Source organism: Pristis pectinata, chromosome 30 (assembly GCF_009764475.1).
Source record: "Pristis pectinata isolate sPriPec2 chromosome 30, sPriPec2.1.pri, whole genome shotgun sequence".
Lineage (NCBI taxonomy): Eukaryota > Metazoa > Chordata > Chondrichthyes > Rhinopristiformes > Pristidae > Pristis > Pristis pectinata.
The window spans coordinates 26939136-26964323 of NC_067434.1; the positions used below are offsets into that span (position 1 = coordinate 26939136).

General features: G+C 43.0%; 1 protein-coding gene and 1 long non-coding RNA gene across 6 annotated transcripts in view; one reads left to right on the forward strand and one right to left on the reverse strand.

Annotated features, from left to right (window-relative positions):
• Positions 1 to 118: 118 nt before the first annotated feature.
• Positions 119 to 24654, forward strand: LOC127584702 (uncharacterized). 2 transcript variants are annotated; one of them, XR_007958424.1, is made up of 4 exons: positions 119 to 286; positions 13595 to 13621; positions 23631 to 23750; positions 23991 to 24654. It is a non-coding gene; the product is annotated as an uncharacterized LOC127584702 (long non-coding RNA). The 2 variants fall into 2 exon arrangements; XR_007958423.1 differs by having other exon boundaries at positions 167 to 286; positions 23631 to 23746; positions 24218 to 24654.
• The window catches only part of LOC127584701 (adenosine kinase-like), a 280100-nt gene continuing 269457 nt past the window's right edge, over positions 14546 to 25188 (reverse strand). For 2 of the 4 annotated variants that reach the window (XM_052041589.1, XM_052041591.1), the window contains exons 10-11: positions 23641 to 23727; positions 14546 to 15728 (exon numbers count right to left, since the gene is read on the reverse strand). In XM_052041589.1, the coding sequence (XP_051897549.1) occupies positions 15604 to 15728; positions 23641 to 23727 (212 nt within the window). In that variant the 3' untranslated portion in view covers positions 14546 to 15603. The remainder of the gene's footprint in view (positions 15729 to 23640; positions 23728 to 25188) is intronic. The other 2 variants (XM_052041590.1, XM_052041593.1) reach the window with 1 other exon arrangement.

The following is a 25188-nucleotide window of genomic DNA, read 5'->3' on the forward strand; positions in this document are numbered from 1 at the left end:
CGTCCCGCTCCGGCTCCACGCTCCGCTCAGGTACTGCCCCCACCCTCCCCACCGCGGGAACTGGGAAATGCCGAGGTCCGAAATTAATGCGGCCAAGGTCGCCGCCCTGTGCCTTTAACCCCGAGCTGAAGGCGCAATTTTGAACCTTCCGCGTCTGCACTTTCAAGCAAGAAAAATCCATCAAACGATAGATCCACGTCGGGTGCCCATCGCTGCAGCCTAACACTGAGGGGCCGCGGCCGAGACCGCTGCCCGACAGCCGGCGGCTGGGGGTCTGCTGGGGATGGTGAGGGGGAGGAGGCTTTGCTGGGTGGGGGCGTCTCCACCGGGGGTGTGAGTGAGGAGGGGGGGAGGGGGATGGATCCTCAGCCGGGGGGGGGGGGGGGAGGGAGAGGGGATCCTCAGCCGGGGGGGAGGGAGAGGGGATCCTCAGCCGGGGGGGGGGGGGAGGGAGAGGGGATCCTCAGCCGGGGGGGGGGGAGGGAGAGGGGATCCTCAGCCGGGGGGGGGGGAGGGAGAGGGGATCCTCAGCCGGGGGGGGGGGGAGGGAGAGGGGATCCTCAGCCGGGGGGGGGGAGGGAGAGGGGATCCTCAGCCGGGGGGGGGGGGAGGGAGAGGGGATCCTCAGCCGGGGGGGGGGAGGGAGAGGGGATCCTCAGCCGGGGGGTGGGGAGGGAGAGGGGATCCTCGGCCGGGGGGGGGGTGGGGAGGGAGAGGGGATCCTCGGCCGGGGGGGGGGGGTGGGGAGGGAGAGGGGATCCTCGGCCGGGGGGGGGTGGGGAGGGGATCCTCGGCCGGGGGGGGAGGGGGAGGGGATCCTCGGCCGGGGGGGGAGGGGGAGGGGGAGGGGATCCTCAGCCGGGGGGGGAGGGGGATCACTGGAGGGAATCCTCAGAGGGGGAGGGTGTCCGCCCGGGGCGGCGGGTTTGAATGCTGAAGGTCTGCGGGACCTCCTGATCCCCGGCGGCGGTGGGGGGGGCGGTCAGAAGATCGGGCGTCAGCGGTCTTTTCCACAACTTATGTTTTTAAGTCTCTTGGTGAAGTCGGGAGGCTGGGAATGTTGTGGAAGGGGCCGGCGGTGGGCTGTCGGGCCGCCCGGCTCTGTGTCCCGGCGGGCGGGCGGGAGGCTCACCGCGCCCCGCCACTCGGTCTCCGGCCGCCGCCTGACGACCACTCCTCCGGCAGGTTCATCTGCCTGCGCGCAGACAACGTCCCCGGGGGCGAGCGGTCCCCCCGGGCAGCTCCCCGGGGCCGCCCCGGCGCTCTCCGCCTCGCTGCTTTGTGTGTGCCGCCTCCCCCCTCCCCACCTGCGCCTCTCCCCCTCCACCCCTCCTCCACCCCTCCTCCACCCCTCCCTTCCCACCTCTCCCCACCCCACCCCACGTCCCCCCTCCCTACCCCACCCCACCCCACCTGCGCCTCCCCTCCCACCCAAGACAAAACGCTTGTTTTTATTCAGTTGAATAATTGTAACATCCTCCCAGCACCAGGCACAGCAACCCGGAGATGCGGGGGGCGGGTGCCTGACGCCGACCTGGTTCTATGTGCCAGCTGTCAGTTCTTAGCACTGGGTAACAGATGGCACACAACACACAAGCCAGCTAGTGGGAACATACAACATCACCCTTCATTAATCCGAAGGACATTTATTCCAAACCCCATAACAACATAGTTGCACGCAGTACATTTCGATATTAATTATAGGACAGTTCTTGTATATCAATTGGATTTGATTCCATCTAAGTTTCTAATTATACCAAAAATGTAGTTTGGAATTATTGTGACTAACTCATTACATTTTTCAGTTTTTTTTTGTAAATTCAAACCGTTGTGAAGAGGGTTATCAAAGTCCAAGTGGATAAAATGATCAATTTATCTTTGACCAATGGGAATTCAGCATTGTTCTGGCAAAATTGTATGGTAATGATACACAATGTTTTCTGTATAAAATTCACAGCAATAGCTTCTCAAAAAATGTTGATTGACTCATCAAAATTCACATGAACAATACCATAGGTTTTATAAAGTTGGTATTGACTGTTCCTCCTGATAAGAGAGAAGGGGGAGTTGCACCTTTCATTAGATATATGTGTGGAACTTAGAAATAAGAAGAGGGAGATTACTTTGATGGGGTTGTACTACAAGCTCCCCAATTGTCAGAGGGAATTGGAGGAACTAATACGCAGATAGCTGTAAAAAATAATAGGGTTGTTAAAGTGGGTGATTTTTAACTTCCCTAATATGTGACTGCCATAGTGCAAGGACTTGGATGGGATGGATTTTGATAAGTGTGTCCAGGAAAGTTTTCTTCTGCAATGACATAGAGAGGGGGCAACATGTGATCTCTTGAAGGCATGACCTGCATAAAAGGGACAGGTTACACCTGAATTCGAGAGAGACCAACGTCCTTGCAGGCAGGTTTGCTAGAGCTATTGGGGAGGTTTAAACTAGGTTGGCAGGGGGATGGAAACCAGAGTGTTAGGTCAGATAATGGAACAGTTAGTGTAGAGATGCAGAGAGACCGTGAGGAAGGATAGGCAGTGGCTAGGGCATAAATGCAGTCAGTTGGATGGGTTGAAATGTGTTTAATGTAAGGAGAATAATGGTGATGAACTTAGAGTGTGGATCAGTACATGGAATTACGATGTTGTGGCCATTACAGAGACTTGGCTGCCGCAAGGGCAGGATTGGCTGCTTGATGTTCCGTGGCCTAGATGTTTCAAAAGGGATAGTATCACAGCTGCAGAAAGGGAGGACGTCGTGAAGGGATCATCTACTGAGTCAGTGGGTGGAAGTCAGAAACAGGAACGAAGCAATCACTCCATTGGGAGTATTCTATAGGCCCCTCAATAGCCACTGGGACACTGAGGAGCAGATAAGTAGCAGATTTTGGAAAGGTGCAAAAATAACAGGGTTGTTGTCATGGGAGACTTCAACTTCCCTAATATTGATCAGTACCTCTGTAGTGCAAAAGACATAGATGAGTCAGAATTTGTTAAGTGCTTCCAGGAAGGATTCCTGACACAGTATGTGGACAGGCTGACTAAAGGAGAGGCCATACTGGATCTATTACTAGGCAATGAACCTTGTCAGGTGAGCATTTCAGAGTTAGTGACCACAACTCCCTGACCTTTAGCATAGCCATGGATAAGGATAGGAGCGGATGCAAGTACTTAATTGGGCGGGGGGGGGGGGGCTAATTATGACAGTATTAGGCATGATCTTGGGAGCGTAAATTGGGAACAGATGTTCTTGGAAATGCACAGCAGAAATGTGGAGGTTGTTTAGGGACCACTTGCATGGGGTTATGGATAGGTTTGTCCCACTGAGACAAGGAAAGGATGGGAGGTTGAAGGAAACATAGTCGACAAGGGAGGTGGGACATTTAGTCAAGAGGAAGAAGGAAGTATACCTAAGGCTTAGGAAGCAAAAATCAAGCAGGGCTCTTGAGAATTGTAAGGTAGCCAGGAAGGAGCTTAAGCAGGGACTTGGGAGAGCTAGAAGGGGACATGAGAAGGCCTTGGTAAGTAGGATTAAGGAAAACCCCAAGGTGTTCAACACGTCTGTGAAGAACAGGAGGATGACTAGGGTAAGGGTAGGACTGCTCAGGGATAAAGGGGGAAACGTGCCTGGAGGTGGAGGAGGTAGGGGAGGTCCTTAATGAATACTTTCCTTCAGTATTTACTAGGGAGAATGACTTTGACGAATGTGAGCTCAGCGCAGAACAGGCTAATGTGCTGGAGCATGTTGAGGTTAAGAAAGAAGTAGTGTTGGAACTTCTGAAAAATGGCAGGATAGATAAATCCTGGGGGCTGGTCAAGATATACCCCAGGTTACTACGGGAAATAAGGGAAGAGATTGCTGGGGTATTGATGATCTTTGCATCCTCTCTGGCCACAGGAGTGGTACCTGAATCTTGGAGGATGGCAAATATTGTTTATGAAAGGTAATTGAGATAATTCTGGGAATTATAGACCGTGAGTCTTACGTCAGTGGTAGGCAAGATATTGGAGAGGATTCTTAGTGACAGGATTTACGAGCATTTGGAGAAGCATAGTCTTATTAGGGATAGTCAGCATAGCTTTGTGAGGGGCAAATTGTGTCTCACAAGCCTAATTGAGTTTTTCGAGGAGGTGACAAAACCAATTGATGAAGGTAGAGCGGTGGATGTGGTGTATATAAATTCTAGTAAGGTGCTTCACAAGGTTCCCCATGGTAGGCTGATCCAGAAAGTCATGAGGCATGGGATCCATGGAAACTTGGCTGTGTGGATTTGGATTTGGTTTACCCATGGAAGGCAGAGGGCGGTAATAGATGGAGTGTATTCTTCCTGGAGGTCGGTGACTAGTGGTGTTCCGCAGGGATCTGTTCTAGGACCCCAGCTCTTTGTGACTTTTATAAATGACTTGGATGAGGAAGTGGAGGGATGGGTTAGTGAGTTTGTGGATGACACAAAGATTGGAGGTGTTGTGGATAGCGTGGAAGGTTGTCGTAGGTGACAACAGGATATAGACAGGATGCAGAGCTGGGTGGGGAAGTGGCAGATGGAGTTCAATCCAGAAAAGTGTAATGTGATACATTTTGGAAGATTGAACTTGAAAGTGGAGTACAAGATTATTGGCAGGATTCTTAGCAGTGTGGAGGAACAGAGGGATCTTGGGGTTCAAGTCCATAGATCCCTCAAAGTTACTGCGCAAGTTGATAAGGGTGGTTAAGAAGGCGTATGGTGTGTTGGCCTTAATTTGTCAGGGGATTGAGTTCATGAGCCGTGAGGTAACATTGAAACTCTATAACACTCTGGTTAGACTACACTTGGAGTACTGTGTTCAGTTCTGGTCGCCTCATTATAGGAAGGATGTGGAAGCTTTCGAGAGGGTGCAGAGGAGATTTACCAGGATGCTGCCTGGAAAGAGTGCAGAAAAGATGCACAAGGATGTTACTGAAATTGGAGGGCTTGAGTTATAAGGAGAGGCTGGATAGGCTGGGACTGTTTTCCCTGGAGTGAGGGAGGCTGAGGGGTGATCTTTCAGAAGTTTATAAAACCATGAGGGGCATAGAGAAGGTGGATGGTCATGGTCCTTTTCACCAAGCTAGGGGAGTCTAAAATGAGAGAGCATAGATTTAAGGGAAGCGGGGAATTATTTAAAGAGGACCTGAGGGGCAACTTTTTCCACACACAGGGTGGTGGATAAATGGAACGAGCTGCCAGAGGAAGTGGTAGAGGTGGGTACAACTACAATGTTTAGGCAGTTACATGGAAAGGTTTAGAGGGATATGGGCCAAATGCAGGCAAATGGGACTGGCTCAGGTAGTGTTGAATGAGTTGGAGTGAAGGACCTGTTTCTGTATAACTTTGTGAATCTATAACTTGATTTTATTGTATCATGAGACAAGTCTGGAACCTCATCCCCAGAGATGTAATTTCAGATTATGAACCATACACTCCAAACCAAATGTAACATTAGATGGAAAAATGAAAGTTAATTGGATGGTATTAGAAAGGAATCTATAAGGATTATTTTCCCTGATAATATAACACATAAACAAAGATTGCACTTTTTCAGTACATTGTTTGAAAAAAAATGTAAATACCAACATATTACCTCACTTTTGTGTATGGATATCCTGTGTAAGGGCTGAGATACATTTATTCCACATGTACAAAACATCAAAAACTATTTTACCAGGAGTCATCAGCAGGTCCAACATTTAAACAGCTGTAACCACTGAATTGAATGAATAACTAGACCATTGCCAAATTATTATTTCCTTGTACTGTGAGTCTGAACTGTTTTTAAGGTGATTATTATTAGGAGATTTACATCTCTGGTAAAGTTAATGCTGTCCACGGTGTATCCTTTACTCTTTTTGTAACTAAATACTTTAATTAAAAATAACAAAGATTGGAAAATTATAATTTTTTTGTTACCTTTTCAAAGGACATCCTGGGAGAGAGCCCAACAGAACTTGAAGCATGGTGAGACCATTCAGCCCCTGAAACTAGTGCCATGCAGTAAAGAAACCAGAATAGATATGGCACATAGAGTCATGGAGATGTACAGTATGGAAACAGTCCCTTTGGCCCACCTAGTCCATGCTGACCAACCTTTCAGAGGCATTTAGTCAGACACATGAATAGGCAGGGAAGGGATGGATATAGATCATGTGTAGGCAGATATGCAATTTAACTTGGCATCATGGTTAGCACAGACATCATGGACCAAAGGGCTTGTTCCTGTGCTGTTCTACGTTCACCCACTTACAATAATCCTACATTAATCCTATTTTTATTGGGATTGGTTTATTATTGTCACATGTACTGAGATACAGTGAAAATCTTTTTGTTTCTGTGCCATCTAGCCAGATCGTTCCGTGCATAAGTACTTATGTCATACGTGAAGTAGCAAGAGGGAAAAAACAGAATGTAGGGTATAGCGTTAGTTACAGCAAAAGTGCAGGTGGACAAATAAAGTGCAAGGGCCACAACAAGGTAGATTGAGAGATCAAGAGTTCATCTTTGAGTCTGATAACAGCAGAATAGAAGTTGTCCTTGAGCTTGGTGTTATGTGCTCTTAAGCTTTGGTATCTTCTTCCTGATAGGATGGGGAAGAACAGAGAATGACTGGGGTTGGAGGAGTCCTTGATTATGTTGGCCGCTTTCCTGAGGCAGTGGGAAGAGTAGATGGAGTCAATGGAGGGGAGGCTGGTTTGCAAAATTGATTGTGGTGTGTTCACAACTCTGCAATTTATTGTGAGCTTGGATACAGCTGTTGCCGTACCAAGCTGTGATGGGTCTGGATAGGATGCTTTCTATAGTGCATCTGTAAAGATTGGTCAGTCACCGGGGCCTGCCGAGTTTCCTTTGACTTTTGAGGACGTAGGGACATTGGTGTGCTATCTTGGCTGCATTTTGTCTGCATTCACAAGACATTTGTCAAGGTGCTGCATCAAAAGTTATTGTGTGAAAAGCTTTCTGGTGTAGGAGGTAACAAATTGGCTTGGGAAAAGATTGGCAGCTAATGGGAAGCAGAGAGTGCATAAATGGTCTGCTTGATAACGCAGAAGTGATGTGCTAAAGTGATCAGTGCTGCAGCTTCAGTTTTGTACAATTTATATAAATGACTTGGATGAAGGTACCAATGGTGTGGTTGCTAAATTTGTTGATGACAGCAGGGTAGGGAGGGAAGTAAGTTGTGAAGAGGACATAAGGAGCTGACAAAGGGATATAATAGGTCAAATAAGTGGGCAATGATCGAGCAAATGGAGTAGTGTGGGAAATTATGCAATTGTTCATTTAGGCAAGAAAATTGAAGTACATCTAAATGGTGAGAGATTGCAGAGAAATTATGGAATGGATGTCCAAATGTAAGATTAACAATAGACTCGTATGCTGGTACAAGTACTTAGGAAGGATAGCAATGTTATTCTTTACTATGAGATGAACTGAATACAAAGGTAGGGTGGATTATGCTTCAGTTATGTAAGGCATTGGAAAGCCCAGAACTAGACTACTTGTTTCAGTAACGGTCTCCTTATTAGAAGCAGTTCAGAGGTTACTGGACTGAAGATCAGAAAGAGGCAGGTTGTGTTATGTGGAAAGGTTGCTCAAGCCAAGTCTTTATCTACTAGAGTTCAGGAGAGTAAAAGGAGAATTTATTGAAACATGCAAGATCCTGAGGGTGGTCTTAGGGTGAATGTGAGGAGGATGTTTCCTTTTGTGGGAGAATCCAGAATCAGGGGTCACTTTAAAATGGAGGACAAATGGGGCAAAATGTTTTCTCAGCTGGTTGAGAGTCTTTGAAAATCTCCTGCTCAAAGTGCAGTGTTCACAAAACTTCTAAATATTTTGTAAGGCAGAGAACAGATTGATAAACAAGAGGATGAAAGGTTACTGGGGGTTGACAAGAATGCAGAATTGAGGTTATAATCAGATCAGTCATGATCTTATTGAATGGTGGAGTATTCTTTGGCCTAGTGGCCTACTCTGTCTGATTTATGCTTGTATTCAAATAGATCATTGTTGATACATCTCTCAACTCTATTTACAAACCAAAGCTCCATATCTCTTGATACTATTACCAAATAAAAAGTATCTATTTAGTAAAAGAGGTGAGTCTCTGTGCCTGAGCTTGTGAGTTTCACCTTGCAAGAGTCTAAACGAAGCACATTTGCAAATTGTTACCTGCTGATTGGCTTATTAACAGCAGCAAATAAGCGGTGTGGCCATTTTGGGAGTGGCCATTGTGTCAGTGGACAGTGTTAGAGTGGGGGAGTTGAGGCTTTGGGGAGAAGAGGTGAAGGTAAGTCTCTGGTAAGTTTGTTTTCTTCTTTCATTTGGTGTTCCATTTAGTGCAGGACAGTGAGAATGGCTCCAGGGTCAGTGGTGTGTTCAGCTTGTGAGATGTGGGAGTTCTGGGAGACCTCCAGTCTCCCTGATAACTACATCTGCACAAGGTGCATCCAGCTGCAGCTCCTGTAGACCGTGTTAGGGAACTGAAGCTGCAGCTGGATGACCTTCAGCTCCTACAGGATAATGAGGAGTACATAGACAAGCTCTACAGGGAGGCAGTCACTCTGAAGCTGCAGGCGGCAGGTAGCTGGGTGACTGTCAGGAGAAGGACTGAGAATAGGCAGGTAGTGCAGAGTACCCCTGTGGCCATTCCCCTCAATAACAGATATACCGCTTTGGATCCTGTTGGGGGGGAACAACCTACCAGGGGAAAGCCGCTGTGACCAGGTCTCTTGCACTGAGCCTGGTTGTGTGGTGCAGAAGGGAAGGGGGGAGAAGAGGAGGGTGGTAGTGATAGGGGATTCCATAGTAAGGGGGGCAGACAGGAGATTCTGTGGATGTGAAAGAGACTCCCGGATGGTATGTTGTCTCCCCGGTGCCAGGGTCAGGGATGTCTCAGATCGGGTCCACAGCATTCTGAAGGGGGAGGGTGAACAGCCAGAGCTCGTGGTACATATTGGTACCAATGACATAGGTAGGAAAAGAGATGAGGTCCTGAAGAAGGAACATAGGGAGTTAGGTAGGAAGCTGAAAAGCAGGACCTCAAGGGCAGTAATCTCTGGATTGCTGCCTGTGCCACATGCCAGTGAAGGTAAGAATGACAGATTGGCAGATGAATGTGTGGCTGAGAAATTGGTGCAGGAGGAAGGGTTTCAGATTTGTGGATCATTGAGATCTCTTCTGGGGAAGGTACAACCTGTACAAAAGGGATGGGTTATCCCTGAACTGGAGGGGGAACAATATTCTTGCGGGCAGGTTTGCTGGAAATGTTGGGGAGGGTTTAAATTAGTTTGGCAGGGGGATGGGAACCCGAGTGATAGGTCAGAGGTTGGTACATTTAACGTACAAGTAGATGCAGAGAGACTGTGAGGAAGGACAGGCAGTTGAAAGGGCAAAATTGCAGTTGATGGGCTGAAGTGTGTCTACTTCAATGTGAGAAGTATCAGGAACAAGGCTGATGAACTTAGAGCATGGGTAAGTACATGGAACTATGATGTGGTGGCTCTTACAGAGACTTGGCTGTTGCAAGGGCAGGAATGGCTGCTGGATATTCTGGGGTTTAGATGTTTCAAAAGGGACAGGGATGGAGGCAAAAGAGGTGGGGGAGTGGCTTTGCTGATCAGGGACAGTGTCACAGCTGTAAAAAGGGAGGATGTCCTGGAGGAATCGTCCACTGAGTCAGTGTGGGTGGAAGTCAGAAACAGGAAGGGAGTGCTCCCTCTATTGAGAGTATTCTACAGACCTCCCCAACAGCAGCAGAGATGTTGAGGAGCAGATCGGGAGGCAGATTTTGGAGAGGTGCAAAAATAACAGGATTGTTGTCATGGGTGATTTCAACTTCCCTAATATTGATTGGCACCTCCTTAGTGTAAAGGGGATAGATGGGGCAGAGTTTGTTAGATGTGTCCAGGAAGGATTCCTGACACAGTATGTGGACAGGCTGACTTGAGGAGAGGCCATACTGGACCTGGTACCAGGCAATGAGCCTGATCAGGTTTCAGATCTCTTGGATCTGAGATTGGAGAGAGTTTTGGAGATAGTGACCATAACTCCTTGACTTTTACCATAACCTTGGAGAGGGATAGGAGCAGACAATATGGGAAAGTATTTAACTGGGGAGGGGGAATTATGATGCTATTAGGCAGGAACTTGGGAGTATAAATTGGGAACAGATGTTCTTGGGGAAGTGCAGAGTGGAAATGTAGAGGTTGTTTAAGGAATACTTGCATGGGGCTCTGGATAGGTTTGTCCCATTGAGGCAGGGTAAGGATGGTAGAGTGAAGGAACCATGGTTGACATGCGATGTAGAATATCTTGTCAAGAGGAAGAAAGAAGCTTACCTGAGGTTTAGAAAGCATGGATCAGACAGGGTTCTGGAGAGTTACAAGGTAGCCAGGAGGGAGCTTAAGAGTGGACTTAAGAGAGCTAGAAGGGAGCATGAGAAGTCCTTGGTGAGTAGGATCAAGGAAAACCCCAAGACGTTCTACACGTATGTGAAGAATAGGAGCATGACTACAGTGAGGGTAGGACCGACCAGGGATAAAAGAGGAAATGTGCCTGGAGTCGGAAGAGGTAGGGGAGGTCCTTAGTGAATACTTTGCTTCAGTATTCACCAGACAGAGACATTGACGTTTGTGAGGATGGCGTACGACAGGCTGATATTCCAGGGCATGTCGATGTGAGGAAAGAGGATGTGCTGGAAGTATTGAAAAACATTAGGATAGATAAGTCACTGGGGCTGGCTGGACAGGTTATTACGGGAAGCGAGGGAAGAGACTGCTTGTGCCTTTGGCGACGATCCTTGCATCCTCACTGGCCACAGGAGTAGTGCCAGATGATTGGAGGGTGGGAAATGTTGTTCCTTTGTTTAAGAAAGGAAGTAGGGATAACCCTGGGAATTACATACTTCGGTGGTGGGCAAATTACTGGAGAAGATTCATAGAGCCAGGATTTATGGGCATTTAGAGAAGCATAGGCTGATTAGGGACAGTCACATTGGCTTTGTGAGGGGCAGGTCATGCCTCACGAGCCTGATTGAATTCTTTGAGGATGTGACAAAGCACATTGATGAAGGTAGAGCAGTGGATGTGGTGTACATGGATTTTAGTTAGGTGTTTGATAAGGTTCCTCATGGAAGGCATATTCAGAAAGTCAGGAGGCATGGGATCCATGGAAACTTGGCTGTGTGGATTCAGAAATGGCTTGCCCATAGAAGACAGAGGGTGGTGGTAGATGGAGTGTATTTTGACTAGAGGTCTGTGACCAGTGGTGTTCCTCAGGGATTTGTTCTGGGACCCCCTGCTCTTTGTGATTTTTATAAATGACTTGGATGAGGATGTGGATTAGTAAGCTTGCTGATGATACAAAGGTTGGTGCTGCTGTGGATAGCGTAGAAGGTTGCTGTAGTTTCCAACAGGATATTGATAGAATGCAGAGCTGGACTGAGAAGTGGCAGATGGAGTTCAACCCAAATAAGTGTGAAGTGATACACTTTGGGAGATTGAATTTGAAGGCAGAATACAAGGTTAATGACAGGACTCTTAGCAGTGTGGACGAACAGAGGGATCTTGGGGTCCACGTCCATAGATCCCTCAAGGTTGCCACGCAGGTTGATAGGGTTGTTAAGAAGGCGTATGGAGTGTTGGCCTTCATTAGTCAGGGTATCAAGTTCAAGAGCTGAGAGGTAATGTTGCAGCTCTCTAGAACTCTGGTCAGACCACACTTGGAGTATTGTGTTCAGTTCTGGTCGCCTCATTATAGGAAGGATATGGAAGCTTTGGAGAGGGTGCAGAGGAGATTTATCAGGATGCTGCCTGGATCGGAGAGCATGTCTTATGAGGATAGGTTGATTGAGCTGGGGCTTTTCTCTTTAGGAGGAGGAGGATGAGATTGACTTGATAGAGGTATACAAGATGATAAGAGGCATAGATTGAGTGGCCAGTCAGAGACTTTTTCCCAGTGCAACAATGGTTAACATGAGGGGACAGAATTTTAAAGTGATTGGAGGAAGGTATGAGGGGGATATCGGGGTAAGTTTTTTTACACAGAGAGTGGTGGGTGCATGGAACGCACTGCCTGCAGTGGCTGTGGGGGCAGATACATTAGGGACATTTAAGAGACTTTAGACACATGAATGATAGAAAAATAGGGAGCTATGTGGGAGCGAAGGGTTCCATAGATCTTAGAGCAGGATAAAATGTCGGTACAACATTGTGGGCCAAAGGGCCTGTACTGTGCTGTAGTGTTCTATGTTCTAGAAGCAATTTGTTTTCAAACAATACATTAATATACAACTGTGATTCGGATGCTAAGGAATAACTGAAAAAGCAATTAGGATGACAAACTTTCTAGCAGCAATGATGGATTTATCATGAATGCTGATCCTTTTTTTTAATGATTAAAAGCGCCAGCAACAGTTGTAATGAAATTATCATGAAGTATAATCAGTCACAATGGTCAATAACGGTTAACTTGAGGACTGTTTGCTGCTTTTTAATACTTTTAAAAACAAATTCATCCAATTTTATATTTTCTCAATGTTTTTATTTCAATGTTGTAAACAAACATGTATGATTGTTTAAATTGGCAGTCTCACTGACACAAAACTAAAACCATGGGTGGTATGGTAGCATAGCGGTTAGCGCGACACTATTACAGCGCCAGTGATCGGGGTTCGATTCCCGATCTCCCGTGTCTGTGTGGGTTTCCTCCCACATTGCAAAGACGTACGGGTAGGCTAATTTGGGTTTAAAAATGGGTAGCACGGACTCGTTGGGTTGGAAGGGCCTGTTACCACGCTGTACATAAAATTTAAAAAATTTTAATATTTAAATTACAACCTGTTGATTGTAAAGCAGCATGAAATTCAAGGAAAGAGTTTTGGCAAGTCTAGTAAATATTAAAACATTTTTGCATCAATATTATAGCACAGAATTAGGTGATCGAACCTAACTATACTCTTCTGGTGTTTATGGAAATTATGTTTCCAATTCCAAAGTCCAAGTTGCATGTAGTGGTTGAGCAGCAATTGTCCTGGGATTTTATTTACATTGATCTTCAGTTGGTTGGCTAAACATTTTTGCCCAATTTCTGCTTTGTAGGCAGCCTGCTTTCCATTCTGCTATTTGTCCCCAGACTTCACAAACCCCCATCATGGATCTACTGTCTGATACCTCATTCACATGTATAGCATTTAAACCATTGTCTTTATCTAGAATTTAACTCAAAGATTTCATTGTGGTTGGTTAAGTGTGATCAAGTGTTTTGAAATGCCTGTTACCATTTTTTTAAAAAAACTATATTTTTGTTATCTAAATAGTTTTCTATTACATCTTTTGAGTAAATACTTCATTAATTTTCCTGTCACCAACAGTAAGTGAACTGATGTTTAATTCACTGGACTTGCTTGGAGCCTGCAGCAATAACATTGGACATTCACCAGTCCTCTGGAATTGTATAGATTTTTAAAATAACATAAATTTAACAAGGCATCTACAACTTAGTTGAAGAGGGATAAAACTCCTGATGGACTACACTAATTATTTTATTCTGTCTTGCTTTCATGTTTCATGCTTCTCTTGGAAGAAGTGTTCTGTCAAATCTTCCTGATAGGTGAGTAATTATTTAATATTTCTACCATTGCCCTGTCATTATGTGAGCCTTCCCTGGCTTGATAAGGACTTTATCAAAACGTTCAGCAGGATCCAAAGCTTCAAATTATGGTCACTGAATTGCTTGTCATTTAGAAAGAAACTGATTTTTCACTTTGATTATTCAAATATCCAATCACATTAAACATTTAGTTGATCATTGATAATATCAAATGGGGAATTGATAAATGTTTCTACCATTTTCAGTTTTAAGAAGATGAAATAGATTTAAGTAAATGATAAACTATCTCCTTGATGATTGTAAAAATTGGTGCTTTGAGAATGTTTAAGAATTCAAAACTGAAGTCACAATGGAATAACTACCATTAATATAATCACAGTGACTTCAATAGTTGATTGAAATTTAAAATCATAATATTTATATTCTGAGATTCTAAATCCTTTCCAGAACGTTAACATGGATCTACGTAGGTGGGGAGTAACAATATTGTAATGCATGATGACAAAATGCCCAAACAAGTCTTTTCCAGTCTGTTTTGAATGTTGTATCAGTGATGTTAATGTCCCAAACTGCTGATTTGAGGAAGAATGTTAAGGGTGCACTTAACCTCCGACCTGTTGTTAAGCTTCTACTTGACAAATAATGCAAAAAAAAAACATGGATCCCAAATATCTAACAGATGAATGGAAATTGAAGTGTCATTTTTTTAAAAATAAAAAGCATGTTCATACTAGAATGCACTGTCTTATTGAAGTATGTAGAATATTGTAAGTATCCAAAGCCATACTAATCTGGATCTCTGTAGATACTGTACACTGCCAAGTTATATACCTTTCTGCCCAAAACTTAATAATCAATGTAAGGGGGACAAACCAGTCAGAAATTCAGAGAGATAAGTAAAGGTTATCCTATCATGGGCTGATTTTATTAAGATTTTTTAAGCTTTGACCATAACAGAGAATGTACACTAGGTTAGGAAAGCTAACTTGAAGATGATGAAAATTGCCTTTGGACATTGGCCAATAATTACCCACAGCACAATGAAAACTGTAAAATACTTCACTTGTGAAACGATCGAACTTGGATACCATTTCAAATAAAATCCAACAAACATATAATTACTTCAGTCCCTTATAAGAAAAATACAAGAAAGACTAGAAAGCATTTATGAGAATCATCCTTGTTTATTGTAGATATCAAATTATAAAGAAGGCTCTCATCTCAACAGTGTGTAGTTGTTTGTCTTTCAAGACTATCACAGGAATCCAAACAACTATAGAGCGTAAGGACTTTAAAAACTCTGCATTTGCAGAAGATTTGGTATTTCAGTGTAAGGTTTGCCTTCATAAATATTTCTATAACTCACTTTATTTTATTCTTGCTACATAAGTTTGCTTTTCTGAACAAGCTCAAAAACAAAGTACTGAGGTAATCTGCTAAACAGAAACCATTTCAGGATAATCCAATTCATCTCTTTCAAACATGACTTGAGATCTGTTACAATTCCCACTCTGGACTGAATTAAAAATTCAGTCAGAACAAACTGAAGAAAAACAGGTTTTAAAATTTGAAGATTTGAATAAAATGGTCAGTGTAGTTTTGACCACATGGTTTCAGCCACCACCAATACCATAATGACCACGATGTGGCTAACATTGACTACTCAAGCATTCACCAGTAGAATCAACACTTCATGGTTTCGTTAAGGGATGTAAACAATAATTACGAAATGAACTTTGAAGTTGACAGTTTTTGATCATCAATTTGATCAAACTCTGTTCAGACCTTGTTATTTATTTTTTAATTGTTTTCTAAATATGAACCTTAGTAACAAGACCAACAAAAATGAATAAAAAGCTAAATACAGGGTTTTCAAGGGAGGAAAAGGAGAGAGAGGTTATTAGTTATAAATGGACAGCTGTCCCTGCTCTGAGATTTGGCAAAGGGGTTTTTGATCCCATATTTTTTGTTTAAAGGAAAGATCAATGAAAGTCTGGTGTTTCTGGGAACGTGCAGCCAGAACGCTTAATAATGACATTTGCTGCATAATGACCAGCACGGATGCATTCTTCAAGAGGTTGATCATGGAGCAGTTGTGACAAGAAACCTGCAGAGAAAAACAATAAAATGTAACTGCAGGCAAGAGTATTAGAAGTTTATATTTGCAGCTGAATACCAAACATTATCTTTGGCCCTGTACAACCAGTCTGGGCTTTGTAATATTGACTGCATGTTCAATATACAATTGTATTTTACACTAAAATCAACTCTTTGTAAACTTCCAGCTCCTTCCACCTGGGACAGACCAGTTTATCCAAGTGAGGAATATAATACATTTTTATCTTTCTTTTCATAGCTTTACAAAAGTTAATTTGGTTTTGTTAAAAATGACATTTGAGCCAGAATTAGCAGGGCACACTGATCAAAAATAGGTGTGAGTGTTCCCCTTGATAAATGCACAGTTTGATACACAGGCTTCAGAATGTGTACTAGTGCTGAATTAGCAGATCTTGTAATAACAATGGACTCGCTTATAATTTGCCTCCGTGTAACCCAGACCACTGTGGTGCAGAGGAGTTTTGGCAGAAACTGACTGATGCCTTCCAAAGTCCAACAGTTTGCCAACATTGTGTGTCAAAGAATGTCAGTAAAAGAAACTGCTGCTGCCCACAGTACCCAACCTGCACACAGGTAACTGACTGGAGGAGAGGTGTACAGGAGAAGAGGAGAAACAAATAAAAATACTTCACCTCTTCAGAGAATAAAACGTATTTAGCTTCAGATGGTATCACAGGACGTTTTATTTCCCTATTACCTCAACTTATTTAATGTGCTTCCAACAGTTGTTAAGTTGTCTGTGATTTTTTTTGTATTCCAAGTTCCCCATATTGTTATAATACAAAAAACAAATATGTTTATGCTAGAATAAAAAGATAGAGCAGAGATTTTTTTTCAAATATTCAAGTCACCTAAAAACTTTCTAAAGGAAAAAGCATAACTAAATGCACAATGGATAAGATCTTTATATCTTCCAAATGAAAGTAATCAGAGTTCAGACTTTAAGACATCAATTGGCACTTGTTTTCTTTCTTGAATTAAGTACCACCAGCACAAGATAACATGAAAAACTGCAACTGAATTTATCTCCTCTGTCACATTGCTGAGTACCAGTTTCCCTTTCTTGCTGATAAATCAATACAGAGTTTGAGTAAACAGAGTTAATGCTTCATTGGAGTGGTCTGCTTGTTCCGTAACAGGGACTTGAGGCTTTGGTTACAAATTAGCTATTTGCACACTATTGAATGGAGTAAACTGGCAAATAATCAAATGTTACTGAACCGAAGTATACAAAAACTTATGGACATGTGAAACTCAATTTATTGCCATATTCATCAGTTGACAATCTTCTAAAATTCTGCAACACTTAAATATTAAAGATCAAGGCTACCATTATTGCAATCCTTGTAGGATATACTGCCGTTTTTTTGTGACAGAACTACACTTTACTGGTAAGGGAAATAAGAAACTATTGAAATCTAGGTTTGTATAAATTGTTGTAAGCTGTTTTGACTAAAACATTTTTCCAGAAAATCAAATCAAAAAGATCAAGTCTACTATAAATTCTAAGCTGCCCATTCCACAGAGACATTGAAACATGAACTCAAATCGATTATACATATTCCCAGTGCCACGTGCTAGTGAGGGCAGGAATACAAAGATAGGCCAGATGAATTCATGGGGGTGTAGAGATTCAGGTCCTTGTATCATTGGTTAGAGGCAACCTTAGCAAGAGGGACAGGTTGCACCTGAATTGGAGGGGGATTCGCTAGTGCTACTTGGGGTTTAAGTTAGTTTGGCAGGGGGTGGCACCCTGAACAGTAGAGAGGCTGATGAAAAGTCAGGGAAAATTGCTGTAGCCAACAAGAGAAAGTTTGGAAGTCAGGATAGCCCGGAGCACAATAAAGGGCGAGGAAAGTCAGCTGGTTTAAACTGCATTTATTTCAATGCGAGAGACTTAGAACGTAGAACAACAGTACAGGAACAGGCCCTTTCGCCACAATGTTGTGATGAACTAATTAAGCTAACTACACTGATCTCTTTTGCCTGCACATGGTCCATATCCCTCTATTCTCTGTAAATTCAAATGCCTATCTAAGAGTCTCTTAAACGTCTCCATCGTATCTACCTTCACCTGGCAGCTAATTCCAAGAACTCCACCACTCTGTTTGTTTAAAATAAAAACAGCCTCGCGCGTTTCCTTTGAACTTTCCCCCTCTTACCTTCAATGCCTGCCCTCCAGTACTCATCATTTCTACCATGGGAAAAATATACAAGCTTTCATAATTTTATAAACTCCTATGAGGTCTCCCCTCAGCCTCTGCCGCTCCACAGAAAAAAACCCTAGTTAATCCAACCACTCTTTATAGCACACACTCTCTAATCCAGGCAGCAACCTGGAAAACCTCTTCTGCAGCCTCTCCATAGCCTCCACATCCTTCCTATAATGGGGCGACCAGAATTGAATGCTACACTCCAGATGCGGCCAAACCAGAGTTTTATAAAGCTGCAACGTGACTTCCAGACCCTTGAACTCATGTTGCGTCCTGTCCCTTTACATTTGATCTCCCAAAGTGCAAAATCTCACACTTGCCCAGATTAAACTCCATCTGCCATTTCTCCACCCATATCGGCAACTGATTTGTTTCCCGCTGTCGGCAACCTTCTACGCTATCCACAATGCCACTAATCTTTGTGTCATTTGCAAACTTAGTAACCCACCCACATCTTCAAACAAGTGAGGTGAGGCGGATGAATTCAGGATGTGGATTGGCTCTGGGGACTGGGATATTGTGCCGGGATACAGATGCTACAGGCGTGACAGGTACAGGTAAGAGAGGAGGGGAAGTTGACTTTTTGATGAGGGAGGACATAACAACAGTGCTTAGAGAAATTATTCCTGGGGGATCATCCAGTGAAGCCATATGGGTAGAACAGAAACAAGAAAGGGATGGTCACATTGATGGGACTGTATTATAGGCCCCCCAATAGTCAGAGGGAATTAGAGCAGCAGATGTGTAGGGAGATTGAAGACAGTTGTAAGAATAATAGGGTAGCATTAGTGGGAGATTTTACTTCCCTAACATTGACTGAGCCACCCAGGGTGCAAAGGGCTTGGACAGGGTGCAGTTTGTTGAATGTGTCCAAGAAAGCTTCCTTAATCAATATATAGAGGACCCTACTAAAGAGGGCGCAACACTGGACCTCCCCTTAGGGAACAAGGTAGGGCGAGTGACTGAAGTGCCAGTGGGGGAGCACTTTGGGTCATGGACCATAATTCTATTTTTTTAAAAATAGTCATGGAGAAGGATTGGACAGGTACACAGATTGAGGTCCTAAACTGGGGCAGGGCCAATTTTGGAGGCATTAGATGAGACTTTGCAGAGGTCAATTGGGCGGGTCTGTTTGCTGGTAAAGGGACGACTAGCAAGTGGGCTGCTTTTAAAAGTGTGATATCAAGAGTCTAGGGGTAGCATGTTCCTGCTAGGGGCGAAGGCAAGGCTGGCAGGTTTAGTGAACCCTGGCTGATGAGAGATATTGAGGCTCTAGTCGGGAAAAAGAAGGCGGCATACATTGAATTTAGGCAATCAGGAACAAGTAAATCCCTCAATGACTATAAGAAGTGTAGGAGTACACTTAAGAGGGAAATCAGGAGGGCAAAAAGAGGGTATGAGATGGATCTGACTGCATGGTTAAGGAAAATCCCAAGAGATTCTATAGGTAAAAGGGTGGCTAGGGAGAGAATAGGCCCCCTTAAGGATCAGCATGGCCATATGTGGAGCCACAGGAGATGGGTGAGATCTTTAATGAATATTTCTTACTGTGGAAAACTTGATGGATGTTAAAGAAATGAGGGAAATGAGTGATGATGTCTGGCACCACATATGAATTACCAGGGAAGAGGTACTGGTGGCCTGAAAGTGTATTAAGGTGGATAAATCCCTAGGGCCTGACCAAGTGCATCCTTAGATCTTATGAGAAGCTAGGGAAGAAATTGCGGAGGCCTTGCAGAGATATTTGCATCATCTTCAGCCACAGATGAATACTGAAGGGTGGTTAATGTTGTACCATTATTTAAGAAGGGCATCAAAGACAAGCCAGGAACTGATGGGTTACTGGAGGGGATTTTGAGGGACAAGTTCTATCTGCATTTGGACAGGCAAGGTCTAACTAGGGATAGTCAGCACAGCTTTGTGCATGGGAAATTGTGTCTGACAAATCTCTTGGAATTTTTCAAAGAGGTAACCAAGGGGATAGATGAGGGTAGGGTAGTAGATATTGTATATATGGACTTTAGCAAGGCCTTTGACAAGGTCCCGCATGGCAGGCTAGTCTGGAAGGTTAGGTCGCATGGGATCCAGGGAGAGATAGCTAATTTTATTCATAATTGGCTTGACTGTAGGAAGCAGAGAGTGATGGTCAAAGGCTGTTTCTCGGACTGGAGGCCTGTGCTTAGTGGTGTGCCACAGGGGTCAGTGCTGGGACCTTTGTTTTCTGTTATATATCTTAATGATTTGTATGTGAATGTAAAAGGCATGGTTAGTAAGTTTGTAGATACTAAAACAGATGGTATTGTAAACAGTGAAGGTTATCAAAAATTGCAGGGGGATCTTGATCAGCTGGGTGTGGGCCGAGGATTGGCAAATGGCTTTGAATTCAGATAAGTGTGAAGTGTTGAATTTTGGGAAATCAAACCAGGGTAGGACTTAAACAGTGAATGGTCTGGCCCTGGGGATTGTTGTGGAACAGAGGGAACAAGGAGTACAAATACATAGTTTGCTTAAAGAGGTGTCACAGGTAAACAGGGTGGTGAAAAAGGCATTTGGCACGCTGGCCTTCAGTCAGGGCAATGAGTATAGGAGTTGGGATGTTACGTTGCACATTGGTGAGAATGGACTTGGATTATTATACTTAGTTTTGGTTGCCCTGTTATTGGAAAGACATCATTAAACTGGAAAGAGTACAGATAAGATTTACGAGGATGCTGCCAGGACTCCAGGGCCTCAGTTATAGGAAGAGCTTGGGCAGGCCAGGACTTTATTCTTTGGAACATAGGAGATTGAGGGGTGACCTTACAGAAGTGTATAAAATAATGAGGGCTATCAATAGGTTGAACGCTCAGTCTTTTTCCCAAGGAGGGAGAACTAAAAACTAGAGGGCATAGGTTTAAGGTGAGAGGTAAAAGATTTAAAAGTGACCTGAGGGGCAACTTCTTCAAGCAGTGGGTGTTGCTTGCAATGGAATACGCTGCCAGAGAAAATGATTGAGGCAAGTATGATAACAACATACAAAAGACATTTGGATAAGTACTGTACGTGGATAGAAGTGGTTTGGGGGAATATGGGTCAAATGTGGGCAAATGGGACTAGTTTGGTGGGCAGCATGGTCAGCATGGATGAGTTGGGCCAAAGGGCCTTTATCCCTGCTGTATTACTCTATACATGCATGCAATTAAATAAACACATTGAATTCAAAATAAATGACAGAAACATGGACATCTAACAAGCAGTGAGCTACCAACAAATGAGAAGGTAAACATACTTCATTGCATGATAGACAAATTTGTTGGCTGGAAGTGGGTACAGAACAAGATGAACATGGGAGTGCAGCAAGCAAGTGTTTATGAAGCATTACATCAATCACACACAGTTGCTAATGAACACATTGAACTAGCATTAACTTATGCCTGTAATGTTGTTAACCTTAAATTGCTTGCCTTTCATACGATTAATCCAATATCTTCCAGGGGGATCTTCATCAGCTGAGTTAGTGGGCCGAGGAATGACAAATAGAGTTTAATTCAGATAAGTGCGAGGTGTTGCATTTTGGAAGTCAAATCGGGGTAGGACTTTCACAGTGAACGGTAGGGCCTGAAAGTGGAGTCACAGATAGACAGGGCGGTGAAGGTGGCTTTTGGTACATTGGCCTTCATCAGTCAGGGCACTGAGTATAAAAGCTGGGAGGTCATGGTGCGGTTGTACAGGTTGCTGGTGAGGCTGCACTTGGAATATTGTGTTCAGTTTTGGTTGCCCTGATATCGGAAAGATGTTATTAAACTGGAACAAGTGCAGAAAAGAATCAACAAGGATGTGCCAGGATTTGAAAGACTCAGTTATAGGGAGAGGTTGGACAGGCTAGGACTTTATTCCTAGCGTAGGAGACTGAGAGGTGATCTTATAGAGATTTATAAAATCATGAGGGGTACAGATAGGGTGAATGCACTCAAGTCTTCTTCCCAGAGTTGGGAATCAAGAAAAGAAGTCATAGGTTTAAGGTGTGAGGGGAAAGATTAAATAAGAACTTGAGGAGCAACTTTTTTTTTTGCACACAAAGTGTGGTATGTATGTGGAATGAGCTGCCAGAGGAAATTGTTGAGGCAGGTACAATAACATCTTTTAAAAGACAGTTGGACAGGTACATGGATAGGAAAGGCTTAGAAGGTTATGGGTCAAATGTTGGCAAATGGGACTAGCTTGGATGCAGCATCTTGGCCAGCATGGACCAGGTGGGCCAAAAGGCACGTTTCCGTGCTATAAGCTGCATGACTTAGTTGTAAGTTATATCTTAGTTGTTAGATATAGTTGTAAGTAAGTTAGAAACATCTTTCTGACAGGAGAAGATGGGATCAATGGAGAAAAGTTCTCATGAAACCAAACTATAATATTGGGTCTACTTCTTTATTTTTTCCTCAGACCTTCACCTACCCAGTTTAGGTTTTCTGAGGCCTGTTGAGTTTGCATTTATATTCTAAATCACAATTTGATAAATATCTAAAATCCATGTTTGCTCACTGCACCATCTCCATGCCTAAATGTATCTAATCACAATGGTGGTGTGAGCTGATTTCCAACAAGATTCAAATGCAGTTCACTCATCTCACTCATTCAATTGTCCTGTTTGCAAAGCATTCAACTACATTTGGTGTCAGTTCAATCTCTGGTAAAGCATCTCAATGTAACAGAGAGTCTAAAATATTGCACTATAGACTAGCAGTTTGTGCATTTACACTCAATTCTCCACATGGTAAATTCAGGGAAGTTCCAAATCCTGACAAAAGAAAACTACTAATCAGACAGTTATTACTGGCTGTTCTTTTTTTGTGTGAAGACCAGAAATGTACACAATATTTCAAATGTTGCCTTGAGCAAGCACAGAAGGCAGGAATATGTTGACCCGTAACAAGCTGTAGCCCTGCTGGCTGTAGATTAAGACAATCCCAGTCAATCTGATCTATGTTGTCCATTGATCCCATTTGAAGTTTCGAGTTGAGTTTAAGTGAACACTATAAATTTCTCCTGTTCTTGAATCCTTTGACAAACAGAGTAAAAACTGTGAAGTGATGATGTTTAACCATGGTTCAATATAACTTTACCATTTTCCTGTTGCTGTATTCTTTTCTTCTACAAATCTATTCTTGCATTCTTTTCGCTTCCTCATCTCCTGTCACTAGTTGTAGGAATTTACATATCTGAATTCCCAGTCTCTTTCCTCTTCTGTCTCATTCAGTTTCTTCCCTTTCAGAATTGGTGCCTTTTTTTATCACCTCCAATAAAAAGACTGACTTTCCACTTCTCCTTGCCATTCAGCCAGTCAATCAGAAAGCCTAGTTTATGTCCAGAGCTGTGCCTCATATTATCAGTGATTTCCCCTTAATCTGATGTCATTTGCAATTCCTAAATACAAATCCCATACCCTTATTGTTAACAACAGCTTTTTGACTATTACAACTGCAATGATGGAAATGACCATGTGTATGGATAAAGTACTTCTCCATCAAAAGATAAATGCCAGACTAAATAAATCAGACTTAGACTCTTTATTAATGGTCCTAATGATTCAAATCACCCCTTAACAGTTTATATATTTAATAGAGTCTATTTATGTTCAATTTTCAAATTAATCCTGTGTTTTTCACAAAATTACATCTTTGACATAATTTACTTAATAACAGGGATATTTACCTCCAACAAAGGCATCACCAGCTCCATTTGTATCGACAATGTCATCTTGTTTAATATCCAGGACAGGATAAGCAGTCACATTATCAGCTGTGGGAAAGCAAACCATGTATGTATGTGAATTTCTACCGTATTACAGTGTAAAACAGTAATTACACCAAAAAATGATTCATTTTAAAATGCTAGTATTGCTCTTATACACAAAGTAGTGCACGATGGTTTTAAGTTAATATGTTTAGCCTTATTTAACACTTTTATTGGCAAAACAGTCCGGTCTTTAGTCTCCTTATGCAATGATACAAAACTCAGAAGATTCAATAAGTAACCAGCCGGTTTTGTTATCATACTTCCAGAAGAGAAATTTGATCCTGTACACTGAGGAGATACGACTGTACACCTCTAATCCATTACAAATACCCAAGACAACCAACTGCATTTTCAAATATCATTAAGTCCATTTAATTGGAGGGACAACTGTTACGACATCTTACTGTTTTACTATAATTATAACCACCGAGATAGATGCTGTAAGAAAGTTAAGAAGGACTCCACAAGCCGGCTTATTTCTGTGTGCCCACAGACAATCTTGGAGTAGCAGTGGAGAAGGAGTGTTCAGAATGGTACTGAGTGTCTTGAGTCCATGCATCAAGAGAACACAGAGACCCTGCATAAATGGTGGAAGCAGCACCCCACCGTCCCGTCCGTACCATCAGACACCTTCTGCCCAATCTTGTGCTGTTTCCACACTGACCTCAGAACCCATGGAACCAAGTCATCCACGATCCTGAGAGACTGCCGAGAAGGATAATTGGGATGGAAATTTATTAAAAAATGGTATAGATTTACAAAACACTAATGAATACAAAGCAAAGTTGTATCTAATGTGTTGTAAAATCACTTCATTCTTTAGTTATACACTATTTGACCTTTCTTCATTTTAATTGATGTTCCGACACATTTAGAATAAATGTCTTTATTCATGCAAATGAAGGGATAAAATATGGTTATTCAAGTTGATTTACTGACATTAACATGTTTTCACACCTGGGGTAATTACATTTAATGCAGCTTTAATTGCACAGGCAACAAACATTTATTTTCAATTTCCTGGCAGTGGTCTGTAGAAAATTAAAAAGCCTCCCTCCCTGCACAACAACAAATTGATTTTTCTTCCCACTTAATGCAAATCTCTCTGTTCCAAGCAAGCTTCTCACCATTCTCCAACTGAGCCATGTGCAATAAACAATCTGCTCTCAAGTCCTTACTAATACCATTCTTCATTCAGTATCCAGACAGTGCTACAATTGTAGGAGGGGATTTTATCTTAACAGATTTGATCAACCCAAGGATAAAAATATTAATATGAATATTAATTTGTTCCATCCTTGCCTAGGCCACAAAAGATAATTGCATAAAATGGATGGTATTTATCCACATTCTAGGAGTGATTGGGGAGAGGCTTGTGAAGGACGTCACAATCCCTATCACTGGAGTATCAACTCAGAGTCATACAGCATGGAATCAGGCCCTTCGGCCCAACCAGTCCATGCC